This window comes from Malania oleifera, chromosome 3 (assembly GCF_029873635.1).
Source record: "Malania oleifera isolate guangnan ecotype guangnan chromosome 3, ASM2987363v1, whole genome shotgun sequence".
NCBI classification, from domain to species: Eukaryota; Viridiplantae; Streptophyta; class Magnoliopsida; order Santalales; family Ximeniaceae; genus Malania; species Malania oleifera.
Genome location: NC_080419.1, coordinates 86122100 through 86144579, shown reverse-complemented (window position 1 = coordinate 86144579; position 22480 = coordinate 86122100). Strand labels below are relative to the sequence as shown.

General features: G+C 37.0%; 1 protein-coding gene across 4 annotated transcripts in view; it reads right to left on the bottom strand.

The window, feature by feature from the left end:
- Positions 1-20455, bottom strand: part of LOC131150668 (homeobox protein knotted-1-like 3) — a 29242-nt gene extending 8787 nt beyond the window's left edge. Inside the window, exons 1-2 of one of the 4 annotated variants that reach the window (XM_058101527.1) lie at positions 19218-20455; positions 14870-14990 (exon numbers count right to left, since the gene is read on the bottom strand). In XM_058101527.1, coding sequence (XP_057957510.1) covers positions 14870-14990; positions 19218-20042 — 946 coding nt within the window. In that variant the 5' untranslated portion in view covers positions 20043-20455. The remainder of the gene's footprint in view (positions 1-14869; positions 14991-19217) is intronic. The other 3 variants (XM_058101525.1, XM_058101526.1, XM_058101528.1) reach the window with 3 other exon arrangements.
- Positions 20456-22480: the final 2025 nt, after the last annotated feature.

Sequence of the window (22480 nt, the reverse complement as noted above, 5' to 3'; positions counted from 1 at the left end):
GTATTTTGTAATGGGGAAATATTTCAATAGAACATGCATCAGGTCTAGGACAATAGTTTTCCCTCGTTGACTGCATTCTCTATGGACTCCTTTTGTATAATGATGGCCCTAGAAGGTCATTTTGATATAGAGATTCATCATATGGATGCTCAAACTGTTTTACTAAATGTTGACTCATTAAGGATGCATACATGGCACACCTAGATGGGCTTGAGACAGATGCTAATGGGAATCTTGCATTTAAATTTAGAAACTCCATTTATGGATTAATATAGGCTTCTAGAGAATGGTATTTTAATTTTGATGAGATATCTACTTCATTGGGGTTTAAGACAAATGTTGCTAACCTTGCATTCATTCGAAGACGAGTGAGAGCAGATTCATATTTCTTGTGCTTTAGGTTGATAGACTACTTGTAGGTAATGATCTGTACTCTTTTGACAAAACAACTGTTCTAACAGTCATTTTCTATGAAATATTTTGGTGTTGCCTTCCTTCGTTTTGGGCATAAAGATCCATTATGATAGATCTTGAGGCATTTATGCCTCGTCTCAGAGGAATTTTTTAATAGGTCCAACATGCAAACTCATCCCATGTGTTGCATTGGTCTTGAAAAGTAAGAAACACTAAAGCCTAATGTCCTTGGAATGAGAATGATAGAGAAATTACATGAATGAGGTTCTATAAGCGTCAAATGCCAGTAGCTTAATGTATGCATGAGCATGTGTGCATCTTGACGTTGCTTATACAATTAGTGTGCTTGGGAGTTACTTCAGTGATCGTGGTGTGAGCCATTGGAAAGTTACAAAAAAGGTAATGTGATAGTTGCAGGATAGTAAAGATTTCATCCTCCCTTATAAGCAATTTGATCACCTTCAAGGTGTTTGGGTGCTTTAATATTAATGATATCCACTTCTGGGTGTGTTTTACAAGAGGAGTTGTTTTATGAAAAAAATGTGTCGGACAAATGGTTATAGCTAACTCAATCATGAAGGAAGAATAAGTAGTTTGTTATGAAAATATATGCTATGCTTTATGGGTTCACAACTTCACCTTAGAATTTTATACACTTAATTCCATCTTGAGACCACTAATGATATATTGTTATAAGTCTTACCACAACGACATAAAAGTATCCATTTGTTAGAGATAAAATCCGGGTCACCCTTTGATGGAGCATGCAACCTTATCTATTATAATTGGCCACACTTCCATTGACATCCTCTCATTTTATAGTGGCAACACATACTTCAACTTCTATAATTACTCATCTCAACCTCTCATTTGGGGTCTTTTGCAATTGACATGCTTTCTATCCATCAAATCCCCAAACCTATGGAAGCCTCCTTGCTTCACGATCTACCCTGGCTGTCAAAACTCCCTCAGCTGCCACCCTCTACACTTGAGCTTCCTTCCTAAGGATTACCTGTTTCTCCTCTCTAGGATCGAGCTCTCTCTTTTGCATCCAATTCATGTGGATTATGCAATCTCCCCTCTCTCAAGAAACAACCCCTTACACCCATCAGGCTACAACCTTGAAACAAGAAAAAGGCATTTACTCACCTCACACATTCTCAACCCCTGAGCCAAGAGAACATACCAATAGATTACTCGGCATGCAGTACGTGTGTTTTGAATTAATTTTCAATTTTCATGTGCATATGATAGGTTTGAAATTTGAGGATTTATACTACATTATACTGAGGAATTATATTATCATTAAAGTGTTGCTTTCCATGCATGCAACATCTCTTAGTTGTGCTTGCTATACTATATTGCTTTGCACTATAATTGATTTGTTCACTATTGCTTTTATCCAGTTTGTTGTTCCAACTGGTTAGAATTTATGCCACTTCCAAGCAATCAGTAAGTGAAGGACGCTATCATTGGGGCAAAATAGCTTCGTCTAGAGCAAAGACCAAGTTCTTAATGGAGGACTAGTAGATTCTAGTTGTTTCTCTTTAGCATCCTCTTTGTGTGTCTGTCATTTCAAGTGCTCTCCTTATGGCTTCTATAGAGATAATCTTAGCTGATAATGTTATTTTATAGATGATAGCTAATGTTTGTTGATATGTCAATGCATAGATTATAGCCACAAAGTTTGTTGGCTCTTCCAATGATTTGTTATGGTCTAACAGTGAATGTCTACAACAATGCCAAATGAAAGAAAAATTTTGAATCACTCTCCACCATCTACAAGAGACTAGAAACAATGGATAAAAGAAATGAAACGTTACTTGTGTGGGTGTAGAATAGCATCAACATGAGAGTGACCACCAATGTGAGGTTTAACCGACTCCCATAGCTGTTTGGAATAATCTTTGTAAATGTTTCTCATGAGATAATAATAGATTCATATCTTTGACTCCATGAAAAATTTTACAAGTTTTGACTAAGAAAATAAATCTATTAGTGAGTACTACAAAAGACTAAAGGGTGTGGGGAAGGATTCAAATCTCTAGTGACAAATAAGTACTAACACTGATACGGTTAGGAATAAAATGCAAAGGGCAGGTACTTCGACTTCCAAGTTTGTGTCTCAACCAAGTCTTCAGATGATCTGCACAGATTCTTGCTCAGGATCCATGCCCTGTATGCATGAAACATATGCCATATCCCACAAAGCACCAAAGATGGGACTAGTTCTTGCTCTCACGCTTCTTTCGAGGTGAGATTGGCCATGACTAGTGATACATTTGGGTGTGAAAAAGGTGGTATTGGTGGGAGGGGCCAAGGTTCAGGGAGTGGTCATGGAAGAGGTGATGATTGTGGTAGTACACATGTCTGCATTCATTGAGTTAAGGAAAACCATTGTTGATTGTTAGGATCTACATGAACCAGCTTAAGGCAACAAGTCCTCCGCTAAAATGGTGATTCTGAAGTCCTTTCAACATGCTTCACCAATTTACTGAGGGATAAGAACATCATCCACTATGTAGCAAGATGAATAAAAGGACCAGGTATGTTTGGTCCAGCAATTCCAAGCAGAGTCTTCTAATATGTCTACTGCTACTTAGCAGTCCACATAGGTACAGCACGGCCTCTAGCTTTTTCATCCTCTAATCCTTGGATTATTGATTCTAGTGCCTCATCCCATGTCATTGGTAGACCTAATTTGTTTCCGTCCTCAAAACCTAATACTCAATAGTCAAAGTTTCACTCGATGATGGTCAGATTACTCCTATATCTGGTTGTGGAGACCTCTCTTTCCATCCATTCCTCTTTCATCTGTGCTGTATGTGACAAAGACTCCCTTGAATTTGTTATATGTAAGTCAATTAACACGTTCTCCTGAATATTCAGTAACCTTTTATCCTTGTCAATGTGTTATCCAGGTTATTTTGGTGAAGAAGAGAATTGGTGGAGAACTTGAGAGAGATGGACTATATTACCTAAATGGTGGTGGAAGTAGTTTCAATTCTTTTTATAAGGTATCTTTATTCTCTCCCATGGTTTTTCTTAGGATTAATTGCATGCTTTATTGGAACATCCTATAATAGGTCTTTCCAATTTTAAGTTGGTTTCTCGTCTTGAGCATCATGCACATCAGGTCCTCCTCTCTTCACATTTAGTCTCATAGAAGTCCTAGTCTTCTCTTGTTCATTTAGATATTTGGGGTCATGCAGGGACACAAAGCCATCAAGTCATCAATATTTGTGTCTGTTTGGATTTTTTTTTTCTTGTATAACATGGTTTTATTTATTAAAAGATAAGCCAGAGTTTAGTAAATCATAATCCAATTCTAAAATGCAAAAGCTATTTACCAAATGCATTATACCCAGCTTTTACTTTTTAAAAAGAAGTGGAGGCAACAAGGAGGGGGAGTGGGGAGTAGAATCACCCTGAACTAGCTGCGATTATTTGCTTACTCTAAGTAAATAATACATATATACAGAAAGTGATTCACTTGGGCACAAATAAAATGTTAGTTGAATCATATGATAATAATACTAATAAATAACAATGATGACGACGAAGAACAATACTATTACTATTAAGTTTCAATAATATTTTAAAAAATAAAAAGAACAAAATTTATGTAAGATTGTTGGTAGTAATAATATTTTTTATACAACTAGCCTAAGATTGTTGCTAGTATTAATTTTTTTTATATGACTAGCATATTTGTAATAGTATTCTCTAATGGGTGTTATATATATATATATATATGTGTGTGTGTGTGCGTGTATAAAGAGAAAGAGAGGGTTGGGGTTGGTGCCCCATCTATAAGATAGCATGTCAGTTTGGCTGGAGAGACCTTTTGAGAAGGAAGAGACTAAATGAGCTTTATTTAGTATGGAAAGGGAAAAAGCTCCAAGTCCAGATGGGTTTAATTTAGCCTTCTTTCGAAATTGCTGGGATGTGGTTGGGAGGATCTGCTCAAGGTGTTTTGGGAGTTTCATGCTGGGGTAATAATCCCCAAGCTCAAGAAAGTCGTTCTATTAGAGTTAGTGATTTTAGGCCTATTCACTTGACTACGAGTTTTTATAACATCATTGCTAAGGTTATTGCTGCTAGCATTAACAAGGTGATAGGGAATACCAATTGTAGTTCTCAAGTGGCTTCTGCAGGAGATAGGTATGTATTGGATGTCGTCCTTGTAGCAAATAAGGTTGTCAAGGATGTTAGGAGTAAGAAGCAGGCATAAATTTTTAAGCTGGATTATGAGAAGGCATATGACAGGTTTTGCAGCCAGTTTTCGGATAGGGTCCTGGGAACGAAGGGTTTTGGTGCTAGATGTAGAGGATGTTGCACTCTTATTCTTCCTTTATGTGATTAAAAATGGTCAACCTAAGTCTTGGTTTTCAGCATCTAGGTGAGTGAGCCAGTGAGTCAAGGGGATTCTTTATCTTTTTGTTTATCTTAGTTGCTGATGTGTTGACTTTGTTGACTAGGGTGATGCTAATGACACAAGTCCTCTTCTTGTAGGATGATAGGAGCTCTTTTTGTCATATTCTCACTCTTCTTCAGGTGATTGATTTAGTTTTAGGGCTTAAGATTAATTTAACTTAGTGTGGTCTTGTTGCGATTAAGCAAGCGTGGCTGAGATGACTTCTAGTTTGGCTGCTCTTGTGGGGTGTGCGATTTTGTAGTTGCCTTTTCCCTATATAGAAGTACCTTTATTCCTTTAGGAGGGGTTCCTTGGTCTCTAGGTTCTTTGGGATCCAGTGATCACTAAGGTATCTATACATTTAGATAGGTGGAAAGTTGCATTCTTCTCTTTAAGGGGTTGCATGACATTAATTCATGTGTGCCCCTCATCAATTCCATAGTAATATTTTTTTTCTTTTGTTAAAGATCCCAGTGGTAGAGGCCTGTAAGCTTGAGAGGATTATGCAAGATTTTATTTGGTTAGGGATCATCTTGTGAGCTGGGAGTTATTGGTAGGTATAGGGAGGAAAGTGGCTTGGGCATTGCCAATTTGGTGTCTAAAAACATCTCTTTGGTGGGTAAATGGTTATGATGATTCCCCTTGGAAACTAATTGTCTTAGGCGTTATTAAAAGTAAAATTGGTTTGCAAGAGAATGAGTGGGATGGCAATATTTTAGCTAGAGTTTTCGAGGGCGGAACCTCCTATATTTATTAGAAAACCCATCACTTATGGTGGAGGAATACCGTTGTTCCAACCTTGAGACTTGGGGAAAATCAAACCCCAATAATCTAAAAATGACTTAACTAACTTACTCAAAATCAATAAACCAATAACCAACAACCAAACAAATAAATAAGAACTAAACAACTATAAATGGAAAACAAACAAAACTCTAGAAGATCTCGAGGAATAAACCAACCACTACAACCTTCACAAACACCAGCACAAAGCATCACGAGTGCAAGGAAGGAAATCCCAACAATTGAATCATTTGCCTGACTTGCTATGGAAGCTCATCTTGGCAACTATGTGATCGATATATACTAGATTTACCCTGCTTGGCAAAGAAATCCGCACTTTGATTCGCCTCCCCGTAAACATGTTCCACTCTGTAATGTATGTCTCTCAATGCTAACACAAGCTCTTCCCACAATTTCCATAAGTTCTAAGCCGAACACTTCTCAGAATTAATCCACTGAACTAACAAAGCAGAGTCACAGGCAATCTCCACTTGATCAAATCCGAGATCTTTGCACAGATTAATCCTTATAATAATCGCTTTCAATTCAGCCATATTATTGGTTCCATAACCCAGTAATGAGGAAAAAGCTGCTTTAAATAATCCTCTTTCATCTCTTATCACGCCCCCACCACCACAATTACCTGAGTTACCTCTACAGTTTTCATCCACATTCAACTTACCCCAACCTATCCCAAGTTTACACCATCTGACTACACGAGGAAGACGAATCCTCACATTTTTCACTTGAATATCCAAAGCACGAAGGACTGCAATATCCGTGCAAGAAGCAAGTGCACATTTAGTTAACTTGTCCGAAATGGATCTCAGCCAATATTTAATATCAAGCCACACAATTCTCACCGAATCATGAATTGACTCTATCCTGGCTCTACACGAGGAGTCCAAAGTCTCCAAATGATGAAACTAGGTATGAGACCTACCAAAATGCCTAACTGAGAGGCCCGTCTTGCACAACTAAACTAGAAATTAACTCTGGATTTTCATGTATTCGTTGCCATACAACTAACACCCAACGCCACTGCTGCTTGTTTCCATACCTCTTGAGCAAAAGATCCCGTGCAAAACACATGGTTTAGAGATTCAATCTTGGCATTTGAACAACAATCACACTGATAGGTCATCTGAACACCTACTTCTTGAATACGAGTATCAATTGTAAGACAAGCGAACCAAGACTTCTACATACAAATCGACACCCGTTTTGGCAACATATGATGCCAGATCCATTTTGAAACTAAGAATTCCTCTTTACACTCCCTTATAATTTCTCAAGCACTTGCTGTGGTAAATTTCCCATCTGTTGAAGGTTCCCAAATTACTGTATATGGACTCTCCTTGCAAGAAATAGCAGAGTCCATTACTTCCTCAACCTGTTATTCACCCAACAGATCCACTAATAAATCAACATTCCACCCATCTCTATCCCAACAATCTTATGTTCGTAGCTTACGGTTTCTGATTTCTTGAACCGTAGCACAAAGGGGACCGAAGGCTAACCATCGATCAAACCAGAAAGAGGCCGACCCTTCTTTAATTTGACCACGAACATGCTTTAATACTTCAGGTATCACACGAGCAATCGATCTCCAAAATTTGGTTCCTTTATATGGCTTTATTTCTCTCAAGTGGTGTCTATTATTCAAATACTTGGCTTTAAAGAATTGAGTCCACAGATTATCCATAGTTAACAATCTCCACACAAACTTCATATGCAATGATTTTTTTACTTCCTCAAAATCCCTAATACCCAAACCACCCTCACAAGCAGGCTTACATATATTAGGCCAGGAACACCATTTCCTTTTTCATTTATCATTTACTTCACTCCAATAAAAATTCGATAACATAGAATTTAACTTTGTGAAGACAATATTAGGAATGTCAATTACCGCAAATTGATGAACGGCCATTGATGATAATACATGCTTAATTAAAATTAAGCGGCCCCCTTAAGATAAAAGCTTAAATTTCCAACCCGCTATCTTTTTCCTCAATTTAGCAACTAAAGGCTCTAAAATACAGGTCGTAAGACAACCCGATACCAAAGGAACACCCAAGTATGTAGTAGGGAACCCTCCTTCCGCAAAGCTAGTCATCCTTAACAAGGATTACTTCCGAGCATAAGCAATTCTCTTTGACAAAAAAATACTTGTCTTTATTTATCATTTGGTCAAACCAATCCTTATATTTCTTAAGAGTCTTGATAAGCATTCGAATGGAACTTTTCTTACCATTGGCAAAAATAAGAATGTCATCCACATAGAGTAGGTGAGATACCAAAGCGCCCCACGAGGATGATAGCAAGCCCCTATCTTATTCTCCATAAAATTTTCCTTTAGAGGGTCTCCTTGGTAAAGCCCTCGAGAAGGTTTAAAGAAGCCTTTATAAGTGTCATTCATCATAATGGAGAACCAAGGAGAGGAAACACATTCCGCCACTAAACCACAGAATCTCTGGGAGAATCCAAAGCTTTTCAGAACTAAGTTTAAAAAATCCCAATCGACCCTATCATAAGCCTTAACCATGTCTACTTTGATCATTACATTTCCACCATTAGACTTCTTATGCATAGAATGAACCATTTCTTGTGCCAATGTAATATTTTCAAATATACTTCTACCAGGAATGAAAGCTCCTTGCTCCAGAGAAATCAATGCAGACAATAAACCTGTCATCCTTGCAACAATAATTTTGGAAAAAAAATTGTAGATAACACTATAAAGACTAATAGGCCTGAACTTGTCAAAACTTTGGGAATTCTAAACTTTTGGGATTAGAACAATGTAAGATGCATAATTAAATCTAGGAAGAGGAGACCCAACAAAAAAATCTCTAACCGCATCAATCACCTCTTCTTTTACAATATCCCAAGAATCATGGAAAAAAGCTGAACCAAAACCATCCAGACCTGGGCTACTATTTCTCGGGATAAAAAGAATAGCATCCCTTACCTCCACCTCGGATGGAGCACAACAAAGAGCAATATTCTCCTCTTCAGAGACCATAGGAGATATAATATCATCAAGGTAAGTTGTTCGACGGGGTCTTGCACCTGTTAAGATCGTTTGAATACACCTTACTGCACCCTCATGAACAGCCTCCATAGAATCCAACACTTCTCCATTCGGAAGCTTCAAAGAATGAATCATAGCTTTCTTCCTCTTTTGGGTCACAAATGCATGAAAGAACTTCGTATTATTATCCCTCGCCTCCAATCACTTCTTTTTGGCTAGTTGAGAAATACGAATCTCCTCCCTCTTTTCCCAAGCTTCCAACTCAAGTTAAAGGAAGAAATCTTCCTTAATTTCTGGCGAATACCCTTCCTGAAGTTGAACCTCTAGAACCTCCATACTTTCCTCTAGTTTTTTAATGTTCTGATGCACATGTCCAAATACCTACTTGTTCCAGTTTCAAATTGCAACTTTCGTATGCTTCAATTTAGCAGCAAGTCTAACTAAACCCGTGCCATGGGATTCCTCCCTCCAGGCTTCCTCCACATAAAACTTGAAAGACTGATGAGTGCTTCACATATTCTAATACTTGAAGGGAGAAGGACCATACCGATGCAAATTTCTATGAAATCAAATAATCGATGAGTTATGATCTCAAGTCCTCTATTTCCATACTCAAAATAAATATTTGGCAAAGATTGAAGAAGAGTTGAATTATAGAGGACCCTATCCAATTTTGCCCAACTCTGAGAATTTCCACAGTGACCATTACACTAAGACATGTTGCTGCCAATAACAACCAAATCCATAAGACCACAGTTGTCCAAGCAAGTATTGAATTCCTCCATAGCCAATAACGGCCTCGTATGACCACCAATACATTCCGAATCTAAACGGATGATATTAAAATCTCCCACCACTAACCAAGGGAAATCATCCTTCTTTACAAACTCTAAATCATTCCAATGTTCCTGGCGATCTATTTAACGACATTTAGCATAAACAAATGAAGTCAAGAAATTCTGTTCCACGGAACTAAAAATACCCGAAATAACTTGATCAGACATATGTTGTAACTCAAAGTGCACTTCCTCTTCCCAAAACATCCACTTCAGGCTTCGGTTCTTCAAGAACAAACTCCCCCTCTCCCATCTCACTTTGCGTAACTATCTCAACCACTGGCAAAATTTGTGATGTCATTGCACCCTCTTGAACATGATCCACTTCTAAAGATTCTTCAACAATGCATAGATCTATCAATTCTCTCTGAACTTCTTTCCCTTTATCCAAATGCTTCACACACCAAACTTCTTGTCTAGCATTTTTCGTATCCTTACGTCTATCCCCAATTTTTTGTTTCCTTTCACCCACTCAACATACCACCTTTGAATGCCCTTGTCTATGACATTTCCCAAAATCAAATCCTTGCTTTTCGTACTTCACTTCCTACCAAATTTTCTGATTTTTAGAAACAACAATCGAGAAAGCATCCACCTGATCTGCCAATAAATCCACCTCCACGCACATTCTCGCACCCGTAGCCCTAGTTCGGTTAAGCATTGTCAGTTCCCAGATTTTTTTCACATGTATGCCCTTAGAGGTAACTTCTTTGTTCTTCTCTAGTATCAAATATAATGTTGGGAACGGGTGTAGTGTTCAGTTTTGGAAGGATACTTGGGTTGGGGATGTTTGCTTGTCCATTGCCTTCCCCTCCTTTTTCCCTCTCTCTTTGCTTCTTGATGCCAATATCTCATCCTCCCTGTTTGGATGGCTCTAAGATTTCTTGGGATTTTCACTTTCATTGTAATCTCAATGATAGGGAGATTAGGATCTTTCTTCTCTCTTGCAGTTTTTAGATTCTTTTCATCATTTTTATCGTTGGGTGTTACGTGTTCGGGCATGATGTTTGGATAATTTGGGTGTTTTCTCTTGTAAATCATTCTATGCTCATTTAAACAAGTTTTTTCATTCTTTTTGTCTTGCCAATGGATTGTGGACAATGGAGAACCAAAGTCCCTTCAAAGGTAAAGGATTTTGTGCAGATCACCATTCTCAGTAGCGTTAACACAAATGAAATGCTGCAAGTTTGAAGACAATACATGTCCCCGTATATTTGTGTAATGTGCTATAGTTGTAATGAGGATTTATTCTTGCACTGCCTGTAGTTTGGAGGCTTTAGAACAATCTTTTTGGTTTGATGAGAGTGTGTTTGGTTGTGCAGTGTGAGCCCTTATTCTTTTGAGGCTTTCTTGATGGCTGATTTTAGAGGTTTTGGCCGGCATAAAGATGTTAGAACCTTGTGGCAGTATGCTATTTTTGCTATTATTTTGGTTATTTGGCTGGACAGAAATGCCCAGATTTTTCTCGTGATTGTCACTCTTCTGTGGATTTGATTTGGGACCAGATCATCTTTTTTAGCATCCAGTTAGGTAGTACTGCCAGGTGTTTTGGCAGTACAGTTTTTCTGATAGTTGTTACCATTGGCTGGCTCTTTTAAGCTAATCTTGGTTTTCTTTTTGCTTTAGCTTTTTTCTGTTTTTTTCCCGCTTTCTTTGTCTTCTTGAGGATCTCCCATCCTCTTTGTACATTCGTATTTCTTATATGTTTCTTTTTCTACCCATATGCGCATTCGTGCGCGCGCGCACACACACACACATGTATGTAATGTCGTGCTTATATTGACAGTTTGCCCACTGGGTTGACCCACTATGACCGGTCCAATGGCTTCACAAGTCACTGGCCCAGGTTCCAAATAATGGTGTTACATGCCGACCTTCCAAAAAAAGAGACAAAGCACTGTTGTAGTTTGGTTATTACACGTAGATCCCACCACATGAACATGGAAACCGTCTAAATCCAATGACCCACAAATTGTACTACTCTCAAGCAAAACAACTAACAGCTCAAGCTCATTTCATTATTAAGAATTTGTGCATAAAATCAAAAATATTATGTGAAGTGCAACTTTTGCTCGGAGCAGGCTAATGGAACAATTCAGAGACCAAAGTCCAGGTTGCACTTCGAGAGAAATAAAAAGAATTAGAGTAAAAGAGGAAAAAAAATTGTAGCGAGGATATGAGATATTGAATGAGATGAAGAGAATTGTATAAAGTGTGTGAGAGAGAGAGGGTAGATCGAAAGTAGAATATGGGAAGAAGAAGAAGAAGAAGCAATTGGATGCTATTAAATGCAAGAAAGTTTTGTTTAATAGTTTTTGTGTACCCTGCAATCTTACAACTGCCCAAGCTCTTATGAAAACAAAGTCAAATAAGTAATGCAATTACTGCCGCAACCATATCTAGAAAATTACCTTGTTCTTTCAAAATATCTCCATGATTGAGGATAAATGACAATGCTAATTGTTCAAGTATGACATTTATAATATAGTATTTATTAAGGGATCATTTGGAACCATTAGTAGAAAAGTTCTTTTTCTGAAAAAGTACTTGTCTAAAAGCAATCTGAGATTACTTATTATATGTACTTTTCAGATAAGTACTTTTAAAAAAAATACTTTTTTCAGAAAATACTTATTTCTCTGGGAAAAAAAAGTTTGGAAAAGTACTTTTTGAAATAAGTTTTTATTTAAATGTAAACCAAACACTACTTATTGACACAAGTACTTAATTTAAGCACTTTAAGATGTTCCAAACGGGGGCAAAAATGTTTATATTTGATAATATAAGGGGAAAAAATAACTTAGTATCTCAAAGAAGAAATGTTTCTAGTGACAGAAAAGATAATAAATAAATATCAAAGTGACACATCACACATAAGTATGAATAGTTCATATATTCTGGTAAAAAATATGTAGTACATTTTCATGCAATGCACATTTTACATGTGAACTTCATATAGAAGCCATCACATATTTCTGTTATATACTTTTGTTATTGTCATTGATATAATTGAATAAGGGTAAAAATTAAGTGCCGATATACTAATTTAATTAATTCATAGATATGGAAGTATTAATTACAAAACTAATATATACATGTTAATATATATTATTCATTATGTGAATATGTATTTTGCCAAAGACTGCGATACAATAGCAGCAACAACCAAGCCTTAACTCCTCCTACTTGGGTTGGCCATATGAATCCTCTTCTACCATTTCACACAATCTAGGGCAATATCCTCTAAAAGATGTAATCTTGTCAAATCTTTCCTTACTACCTCAGCCCAAGTTATTCTAAGTCTATTCCTATACCTCTCACAACATCTAATATCGACTATATCACTTTTCTTACTGAATCATGACTTGCTCTATTTTGTAATTGCAAGTGCTTAAACCATTTCATCTGCTTCTCCCTCATCTTTTTTATCTACAAGCACTATGCGTAGCATTCTACAGACGTGTTTCCTACTTTATCCTTCAAAATTACATGACTTATCAATTAAAATTGTGCCATACATAGACCTTAACACACTCAATTTAGACATAGTTAATTCTTGGATTTGTTGTTTCTTAGTGACCCAACATTCTAACATGTAGCATATACTATAATACCGTAGCTGGTCTTATAGACATCTTCTAAAATTTTCCTTTTAATTTTAGGGTATGGTACAATCACATAACATGCCATATGCACTCCTCCATTTGAATTAAAATTGTTGTGCATATGAGAATAGAAAAATGCATTGTAAGGAAGTGTTACGCCCATGAGACAAAGTGTAAATTAAACATAAATTTAAGTCATGATTGTCAGCGAAGCCTTAAATTGGCTTGATTATTAAGCCTATAGCTAGCATGTGATCAAGTATAAAGTTACATATAAAAGTACACAACAATGAAGGACCTAATTCTGAAAAATAGAAGGTTAAGAGATCAATTCTTAAGTGCATTATTTTTTATATTTTAATACCTGCTTTTGGTCAATTGGGAGGCCCATCAACCAAAGCTAAACAAATTAGGTGGATGTGTCCTCTGCTGGGAAGATCTTCCTCAAAGATTATGAAGTTCAATTCACAGATTTAGGTTGTAACTACAGTCACATGATGTGACCAATCATGCACAGCTTATGTTATGGAAAGTTTAATCTTCAAAGGTTTCAGGGATATGATTTTAAATCAATTTTTAAAGCACTTTATTACAAATAGTTTGACACTTAAATTCTGGAGTGTTGTCAGAACAAAATATGTCAATTATATGCTTCCTATCACCAATGAATTGATTACGCAACAGCTAGTTTTCCTAAAATTATACCAAAATGGTTTGTTATAGCCTATGAAAATCTCTTATGGAAGGGTGCATAGGCAGACCAAGAAAGATGTTACTTTTTTCCCTCAACTCTTTGGAGAAACTGGAGAAGAGTAGAAAAATTGAGATAATTCTTCAATCAGGAGGAGGGTATAAAAGGAAATTATCTGTAACAGTGATTAAGAATTTCCTGAAACGATTCATAGTTCACACAACTACAAATTCCTGATTGAGAACTAAGGATCAGTCAAATAATATGCATGGGAAGAATGTAGTTTTAACTTAAGCCTACTGTAAGATAATTCAAAACTGCTAAGATGCTGGCATTGGCTGAAAAGGGTGTTCAATGCTTCTATAGCTCTATCAAACTAAAACAGATTGAGAAAATATCATATACAAGCAAATAGCAAGACAACAAATTAACAGATTCAATGACATTCAAAGGTTGTGTGACTATAATTTCATGTTTCAAAATCGCTGCAACTTGGTTTCGCAGTTCACAGAAGTTGACCATCATCTAGGAGACCACAACAATGTGTCCAGAAGAAAAGCCACACAAGATTATTTCAGCTGATTCTCTCCTAAGTAGAGTCATCGCTCTAGTTTTGAAATTGTATACCTTTTCTGTGCAGTAAAATATCATAAAATAGGCCTACAATTCCCTGTGGATGTAGCAACACCTCCCAATAAAAATGCATGTGACATTTATATGGAGTAACTCAGATTTTCCTGTTACAGTAGCATTTCTACTTTTTTTTCTTTCAAGCGTTCATCGGTCTGAGGATTCCTCAAGTTCTATCACATAGTTAGATTCTTTAGAAACCAAACATAAATTGCTGGCTTCTCCATCACAAAATATCACAAGCAGAAAAACATCAAGACTCGTATCACTACAATAAAACCACTAAACATATAATATGGCAATATGCCAAAAAATAAAATGGGTGGGTGCAGTAATCAATTGTAAATTTATAGGTAGAGAACTTATTTTCCAAACTTTGGATTTTACTCATATACTAGTATGCAACATTATTTGGGGAAATGAGTTAACCCAAAAATGATAAAATGAGAAAAGAACCTGTTAAGCTTTGTAATGATTGTTCAATTTCCCAACAAGCCATTACTGCTTCCATTGCATGAACACGGACATGCTGTTGCAGTTGCTCTTTAAAGGAACAAAGCAACAAAACATAATGTGTCTGCCACCAGAAAAGGAAAAAATCAAAATTGATAATATCATCACAATTAATTTCCTATTAAATATAAGTTTTTCTTGGTTCAACTCCAAGTGGCATTAAACACGGCCTCATGACATGTAGCCATGTACAGATCACAGGGCATAAGTCAAAGGGAGATTCTTAATAGGAAGCCTTATATGCATAACAGACATTTTTTCCTTACTGAAATTTACTGAACATGTATGAACTAAGGGCCATAATGCATCATCTAATTGTTTCGAGAAGACAACTAATATTTCAAAGCAATGTCCTACTTTTCCAGTTAATTCAACTAAACAAATTTTTATGTATCATTTGAATTAAACGCAGGCATGCAGTTCTGTGCACAATCACACTACCAATCCATGTATTGTTTAAATTTAATCATTCATGTTTTACTATGCGTTTATGCTTGCATGCAGCTGATTTCAATACTCATCCCAAAAGAAAAATTCATGTTTTAAAGGTGAAACTTCTTCCTTTGTCATCAACATTTATTCATTAACCCCCACCACCCCCCAACCCTGCCCCGAAAAACTCCAAAAAGAAGTCATCAATTTTATTATGCATGAAGAGAACCAATGGTTTGAAAAATGTCATTATCCTTCTTCTTGAGTGACACCCTCTTCCTCACTCCCAACTCCAACCTACATCAGTATTATATAGATATAGTGTGTGTTTAAAGATAGTTCTATAAAAGTAGCGCCAATAAAGTTAACAATTTCAATCATAATAGCAATAGCAGTCACTTGTGCATTGACATAAGAAGTTAATGCACAAGAAACTTCAATCATGCAAGTGGCTCTAACATGAAGACTAGAAGCATGCCTTGAATGGAACCCAATCAACACACCAAATGGCCTGCAGTCGTCAAATTTTTAGCTAAAACAACCTATCCACATGATTACACATGCTATAGGATGCATCCAAGAATCATAAATTTTACAATTTACAAGCTATTTTTGGCTGAAACTACTTCTGCGTAATCTTATTTCAACAATTTTCTTATTACATACTGAATACTAGCTTAGTTTCATCAAGAAATCAGTGGATTGCATGCAATTCGTTGGTATCAAGGACTGCATACTAAGGAGATCCAAGAGAGAATTAAAATCTATGAAGCTAATAAAAGTCCAAATGTTAAACAGGTGTACCAAGTTCCTGTTCTTAAACCTGCTTTATTAATACAAGTGTCCAAGTTCAAGCCAAGAATGCTTATCAATTCTTACTAAATTCCCAAGCATTGCATCACAACAAATAGAAACAACATACAGAAACATGCACAGTCGCACACACATCTGTGTACTGTACAGCTGCAAAGTAATTACGAGCCAAATAATGTGCAAAACATGATTTGATCCACTTGTCTTGATTTAAAGGGAAGCATGGGGATTAGGGAACACAAATGCATGTGATTGAATTGATCAGCCACTAGACACTCTACTCAATAACACTGCCTAACCTATGCTGGTACGATTAGACATAATGTCTTCATGGATCCAGCAATAGAGAACCTTCCTCTCTTACATACTTGACACTTATGAGATCATTAGGACTGTTAAAGCTTGGTATACATTGTTGGCCCACATGGGAAGTGGTAGTCTAGTATGGTATTAGAGCTAGTTACCAAGAGGTCTTGGATTCTAGTCTCATTGCACATGTTTATTGTGTGGTGTTAAAAACAAAATTATTGTATTCCCTACAATGGGTGTTATTTATCATGTGTTTATCAATTCTCGTGCTAGTGGGCTGCACGTGTAGGGGAGTGTTGAAGCTTTTAGTATACATTGTTGGCCCACAACCTAACAGCTTAAGCTTTTATATAAAATGGTAATCTGACCAAGACCATCTTTCTCAATTAACTTTTAATCAAATGAACAAATGAGAGAAGGCACAAATCAAAACATTTCATGTTTTTGCATCCCGTCCTATTTTCCCTACCCACATTTAATTAACCATAATAACTATAACCTAAAATTGTTATGGCTAACTAAGAAGTAAAACTCTATTACAAACACTCACCTAAGCACACATCCTAGCTAAGATGAAATTCTTTTCACATTTTCATTCAAAAAAAAAATTTATTAAAACTATTTTTCTATAAAATTCAATTAGTTTTTTCGAACAAAATTGCTCTATATGAATGTTTTATCATTTTTTATTTTTCCATAAAATTTTTATCATTTTTATTTATTCATAACCCATAAATGGATGCAAAATTAAGAAAAGAAACACTGGCACTGGGCTGGTAATTTTTTCAAATTCATTTTTATTGAAACAGCATTTGCATGATAATGTCACCCAAAAAGCTTTTTAAAAAATTCATTTTTGTCAAGGAAGCCTTCCATTTTACTTGGCCAAGATTATTCCTGTAGTAAACCTTGTTGTAGCACTCACATAGAATACCCCATTCCATATTTCATCCAAAGCTAAAAGTCTAACTCACAATTAGACTCGACTTTGTTAAAGACAGATGGGCTCAAAAAGAATTTATAAAAAAGCAGAACCTGTATGAAAAAAAATTTCTAAAAGAACAGTAAGAAATTCATCACAAAGCTAAATGGTCGCAGCAATTTCCAAGTAACTCGCACGACATGCCAAGGACTTCAAGTAGGAACCACAAAAGCAACCTGAAAGCCAGTAGCCAAAAGGTGCTTTCGTTTATCAAAATAAGCAGATCAAGTTACACTTAGAAGAATTCCTTCAATCGCCTCGCCAAAACAACTGGTACACCTCATATTTCCCATGTAATCTGAGGCAGATTAGCATCCATATGCATGAAAATGACTGGATATAAAAATCGGTTCATCCTACCACATACATCTCAAGTATAATCTTTCTGCCATGACCAATGAAATTTTGGTTTTAATTATCAGTCAACCCAAGAATCCTCTCTACAAATCCTTAACATCACTGGCAATGAATGTTATCAGCTACAGCTACATGAATTATTTTTTGCTAAAAATTGTTCATTTATGATTTATAAACTTTTGAGATTTTTTTAAGAATCACAAGTAAAAAATTTAGGAAGGACAACTAAGTTATGAAACCAACAGAATTCCCCCCTTTGACTAGTCAAGAAAATCCAACCAAGTCTACTGTCACAGCTCCATCACTTCAACTATGTTGATGCATGACACTAGGACCTTAGAGAGAATTTTAACTGTAGACTTTCTTCTTTCTCTGGGGAAAAAAACATTCCAGCTCCTTGTCCATTTAGAAATTTGGCTGCAACTCTTTAAGGAAGAAAAGCTAACTTTTATTATCCTTTGGTTGAGAATAGGGTCGCTCTCCCACATATAGGCTACCCAAGAAATAAAATAAAAATAAAAATCATGTTATTCTACCCTCTGCTATGAGCGGGGCTTGTGTCATCTCTAATCATAGGGATGGCCAAATAAGCTGTGTAAACAATGTCAAACGCCTAGCATTTAGTTTTGCAATTTCATTGGGATACATATTCAACATTTGCATGGATCTAACAACACTGACACCAAGCCAAACTTCAAATAAAAAAACATATTCATTTCTAAAGAGACAAAGAGAAAAGGCCGTTGGACCAAATACTGCCACCAATTTTCTTGGAGTAAACCATGGGGTCATACTGTCACACAAGGAAATTGCCCACAAACAACAAGGAATGAAGCGTTGCCACCAAAACACACCCACACCACTTGTCTTCCAAGTTTTTCTGTAGTTGCAGTCATCACACTGGTCGAGGCTTAGGTTCCAGTTAAACTCACAACCAAAAGTGTAGTCTTTCTCATGGCTTTGGACTACCCAATGATAGATTAATAAGCCGTCATGGCCACTAACTCCCCACCTGAGATTTCCAACTTCATTATCGGTACATAAAAGCTTTCCGCTGATGAATCTTATGAGTATTTAAACCAGTGCATGACTCATCAAAATTTTGCATAAAAAAAGATCCAATAAGAACTATGTTAATTATCTTAATCAATTAATTGAAAAAAAAAAACTTGATTGAAAAGCATTAAAGCACGACAAACAATTTATGAACTACCACAAAACCCTTCAATTGCAATAAATTCCTACCTGTTTTCTTAAATAGCATGCATATGCCACCCAGAATTAATAAAAACGGCCAATGAAAATGAATTATAGCAGCAAAATTAAAACGAGAGATGAGGAATTGAATGCACAATCAATCAATTAAGCAAGCAACAAGAAACAGAGCAAAAAGCTCACCATGAACTGATCGAGCTCTTTATCCTCACCAACCATCGGCTGATTCCCATGTCCGAGTGCCGAATACTTGGCAACAACGTGCTGGGACTGCGCAAGCTGCGCATCGATCCGCGGCAACTGATCCACCGGCGTCGCGATGCGCAAGCACGCCACATGCGCCGATAGCAACTGTTCGTACAATGGATGACTCAAGATTTCCGCCTTGTACCTTGCATTCTGCCAATTCAACACTCCGTCGCCGCCTCCGCCTCCTCCTCCGCCGCTGCCTCCGCCACCGACCTCGCTCTCCGCTCCATTATTTTTCACCTTGCTCGGGTGATTGGCAATCGTCATACTATCATTATTATGGTTGTTATTGCTATTGCTATTGTTGTTGTGGTTGTTCAAATCCGTCGATTCGTGAGATATTGTGGCGGCCGCGGCGATCATCGAGTCCGCCGATCCCGGCACGTCGTCGCCGGCACTGGCGCCGACGTCGCTGGCGTTCCTCTGAAGAATCGACCTCGAGAGCCATTGGTTCGAGGCCTGCGAGGCCGCGGAGTCAGACGTGGTGTGCAAGTTAAGGAAATTCGAGTCGCCGTACTGGCCCTGCTGCCGGAGAATCGCGTTGTTGAGCCAGGTGGGCCCGGCGCCGAGCTGCGGATGAGGCGGCGGCTGGTGGTGGTGGTGGTCCGGCGGCTTCGCTGCGGCGTCCGACGACGAGTGCGGCAGATGATGGTGGTCGGGAAGTATAGTTCGTAGAACCGAAGTGTTCTCTCCTCCCAAGTGGTGGTCGGAGAAATGCTGAAGCGCGAGCTCTTGCGAGAGCTGATTGTGGAACGCCATGGATAACTATAGCCGCCTCACCCCCACGAGAACAGTCTCATCTCCACCTCTAGAGAGAGAAAGTAGAGAGAGAAACAAAACCAGTGAAAGAGAGAGACACGGAGAGGGTTATAAATAGAGAGAGAGAGAGAGAGAGAGTGATATGACTTGCTAGTTACTACAAAACGTGAGAGGAAGGAGCTTCGGAAAAGCAGTTTAGTGAGAGAAAGTAGATAGAAGGTTAGAGAGAGAAAGTAGAGAGAAGTAGCGCGTTAGAGAGAGAGAGCGAGAGAGAGGTGGGTGGGGGAGTGGTTTTCTGGGTGGGGAACCGGCGGAGAAGGTGACGGGTCACCGGCGGAGAAGGTGATGGGCCACCGGCGAGGCGGCTGACGAGTAATGAGAGGTTAATTATAGTTTGAGTTTAATTTAATTTTTTGATTTGAAGAAAGGTTAGCTTAATTGTTTTTTAATTGTGCGCGGACGTGTGCAGTTGGCTGTCAGATGTTAGAGTGGGGTGATCATAATCGGACGGCGGAGAATGGGCAACGTGGCGGAGCTGTTGGAAGCATGTTAATGGGGATTTGGTATTCTGGTTGAAACGTAGAGCGCGTGCTGAGCACGTGAGTTGGGTTGGGAGGGATTAGGGTCACGGAGAGGGAGCCAAGCTGAAAATGGGAGAGGGGAATTAGCGGTTCATAATTAGCAAAGTTTTGGGATTAGGATAAGAGTCATAGCCTTCTTTCTGTGGCTTTTTCTTTTTATAAAAAAATAAAATAATATATTATAATATTTATGACTTAAAAAGCTACAACAGCTTTTATATATTTCTCACATGCCCTAATTTAGCTATTCCTATTCACTTATAACCCTTTTTTCTTTTTTTTTTAGGGTACCAATGTTGAAAAATAATCATTTAAAAATTAATTCTATGAAAGAAATTACAACCTTTTGAAAAGCTTGTGTTCCATGTATAACAATATGTCATGTGATGTCTCCAACCAAGTCCATGAGGGAATTAGTTTTGTTCATCACATTCAATGATAATATATATATATATTAAAATATATAATAATTCATGATGGAAGTCTTTAATTTTTTGAGAAAACTAGTATGATATTTAGGCTTTACATTTTATTTTAAAAATAGTATATGCTCAAATCTTAATAGTTGCATATTCGTAATTTTTTTAATGTATTGATTTTTTCTATTATAATTATTTGAAATTTTTGCATTCTTTCTTAGGTATTAGCTATCAGTATCCATATTTTCAATTAAGGTGAAAAGGTTTTGTTTGGTATGGTCAATTTTAAATTACCCAGACTCAATTTTCACCATTATACTTTGAATATCTCAATTTTTTCCGCATTTAACGCATCTTACATGACTTTCTATTATTATGGTACAAGAAAAAAAAATAGAAGATTTGATTTTAATAGTTGTAAAGAGAATAACTTTTACCTATACAGAAGACGTTATAAGTTTTGATCGAATTGCACTTCAATTCATTCTTCAAAGTCTTTCATAAATTGAAAAGTCTTTCAATTCTCCTATTTTATAATGTAATTAACACGACTACCAAGGCTACATATTAATTTCATTGAAAACTTTGGTACAATATAATTAAAAATTAAGAAAAATTACATTTTAATGAGGTGCAAAATTAATTTTTTGTTTTGTTGATTTATTATATATATTATTTTCCTTCTCATTTTTCTTAAGTACTAACCAATTTTTCTTCTAAAAAAAGTGAATTAATTCATTTTCCTTTCTTGACAATTTTCAAGTTCCAAAAAAGTCATAGATAATCTAACCAATTTCCAAATACAAAACCCTAGAAGCTACAACACAGTTTTTTAGTAGGAAAAAGAAAGCTAGCTATGAATAAAGTAAATTAAATTTTTAATAAAACTTTACAATTAGTTTAACTAATTAACTCCTATTTTTGTGGGCATGATCTTTATAATCTCCTTTCAAAACATGCTGTACAAGTATGTACAGCAGCATGTCAACACAAAAATAATAATTGCCCAAAAGGCCCCATTGAAGCAAAGGAAGAAGTTCACACAAAAATAAATTTGATATTTAAAAAGGAGGGGGGTGTTTATGGGATCAATGTACCTTTAAATGAAGAAGGTTAAAGGCAGATTTAACAGGAGAAGGTTCAAAAAGGAAGAACAGCAGGACGCACTTTCTGCAGCATTACCAATACAAAAGCCCAAGTTGCAGTAAAGTGAGGATCCATGCATGATGGTACAAAAATACGTACCCCCTTCTGTATCCCCTCAGCAGCTTCCGCGTGTCCCCCACGCTCTCTCAAACAGCGTCACGCCAACTGCTCCTCCGAAACTGCAACTAGAGTCCAAATGGCTGTCACCGGCTGTGGCCGGTGGAATGGACGGGCGGTAGCCGGTAAAGATAAGAGAGAGGGGACTTCAAAAAAAGGGGACCACGAATTACGT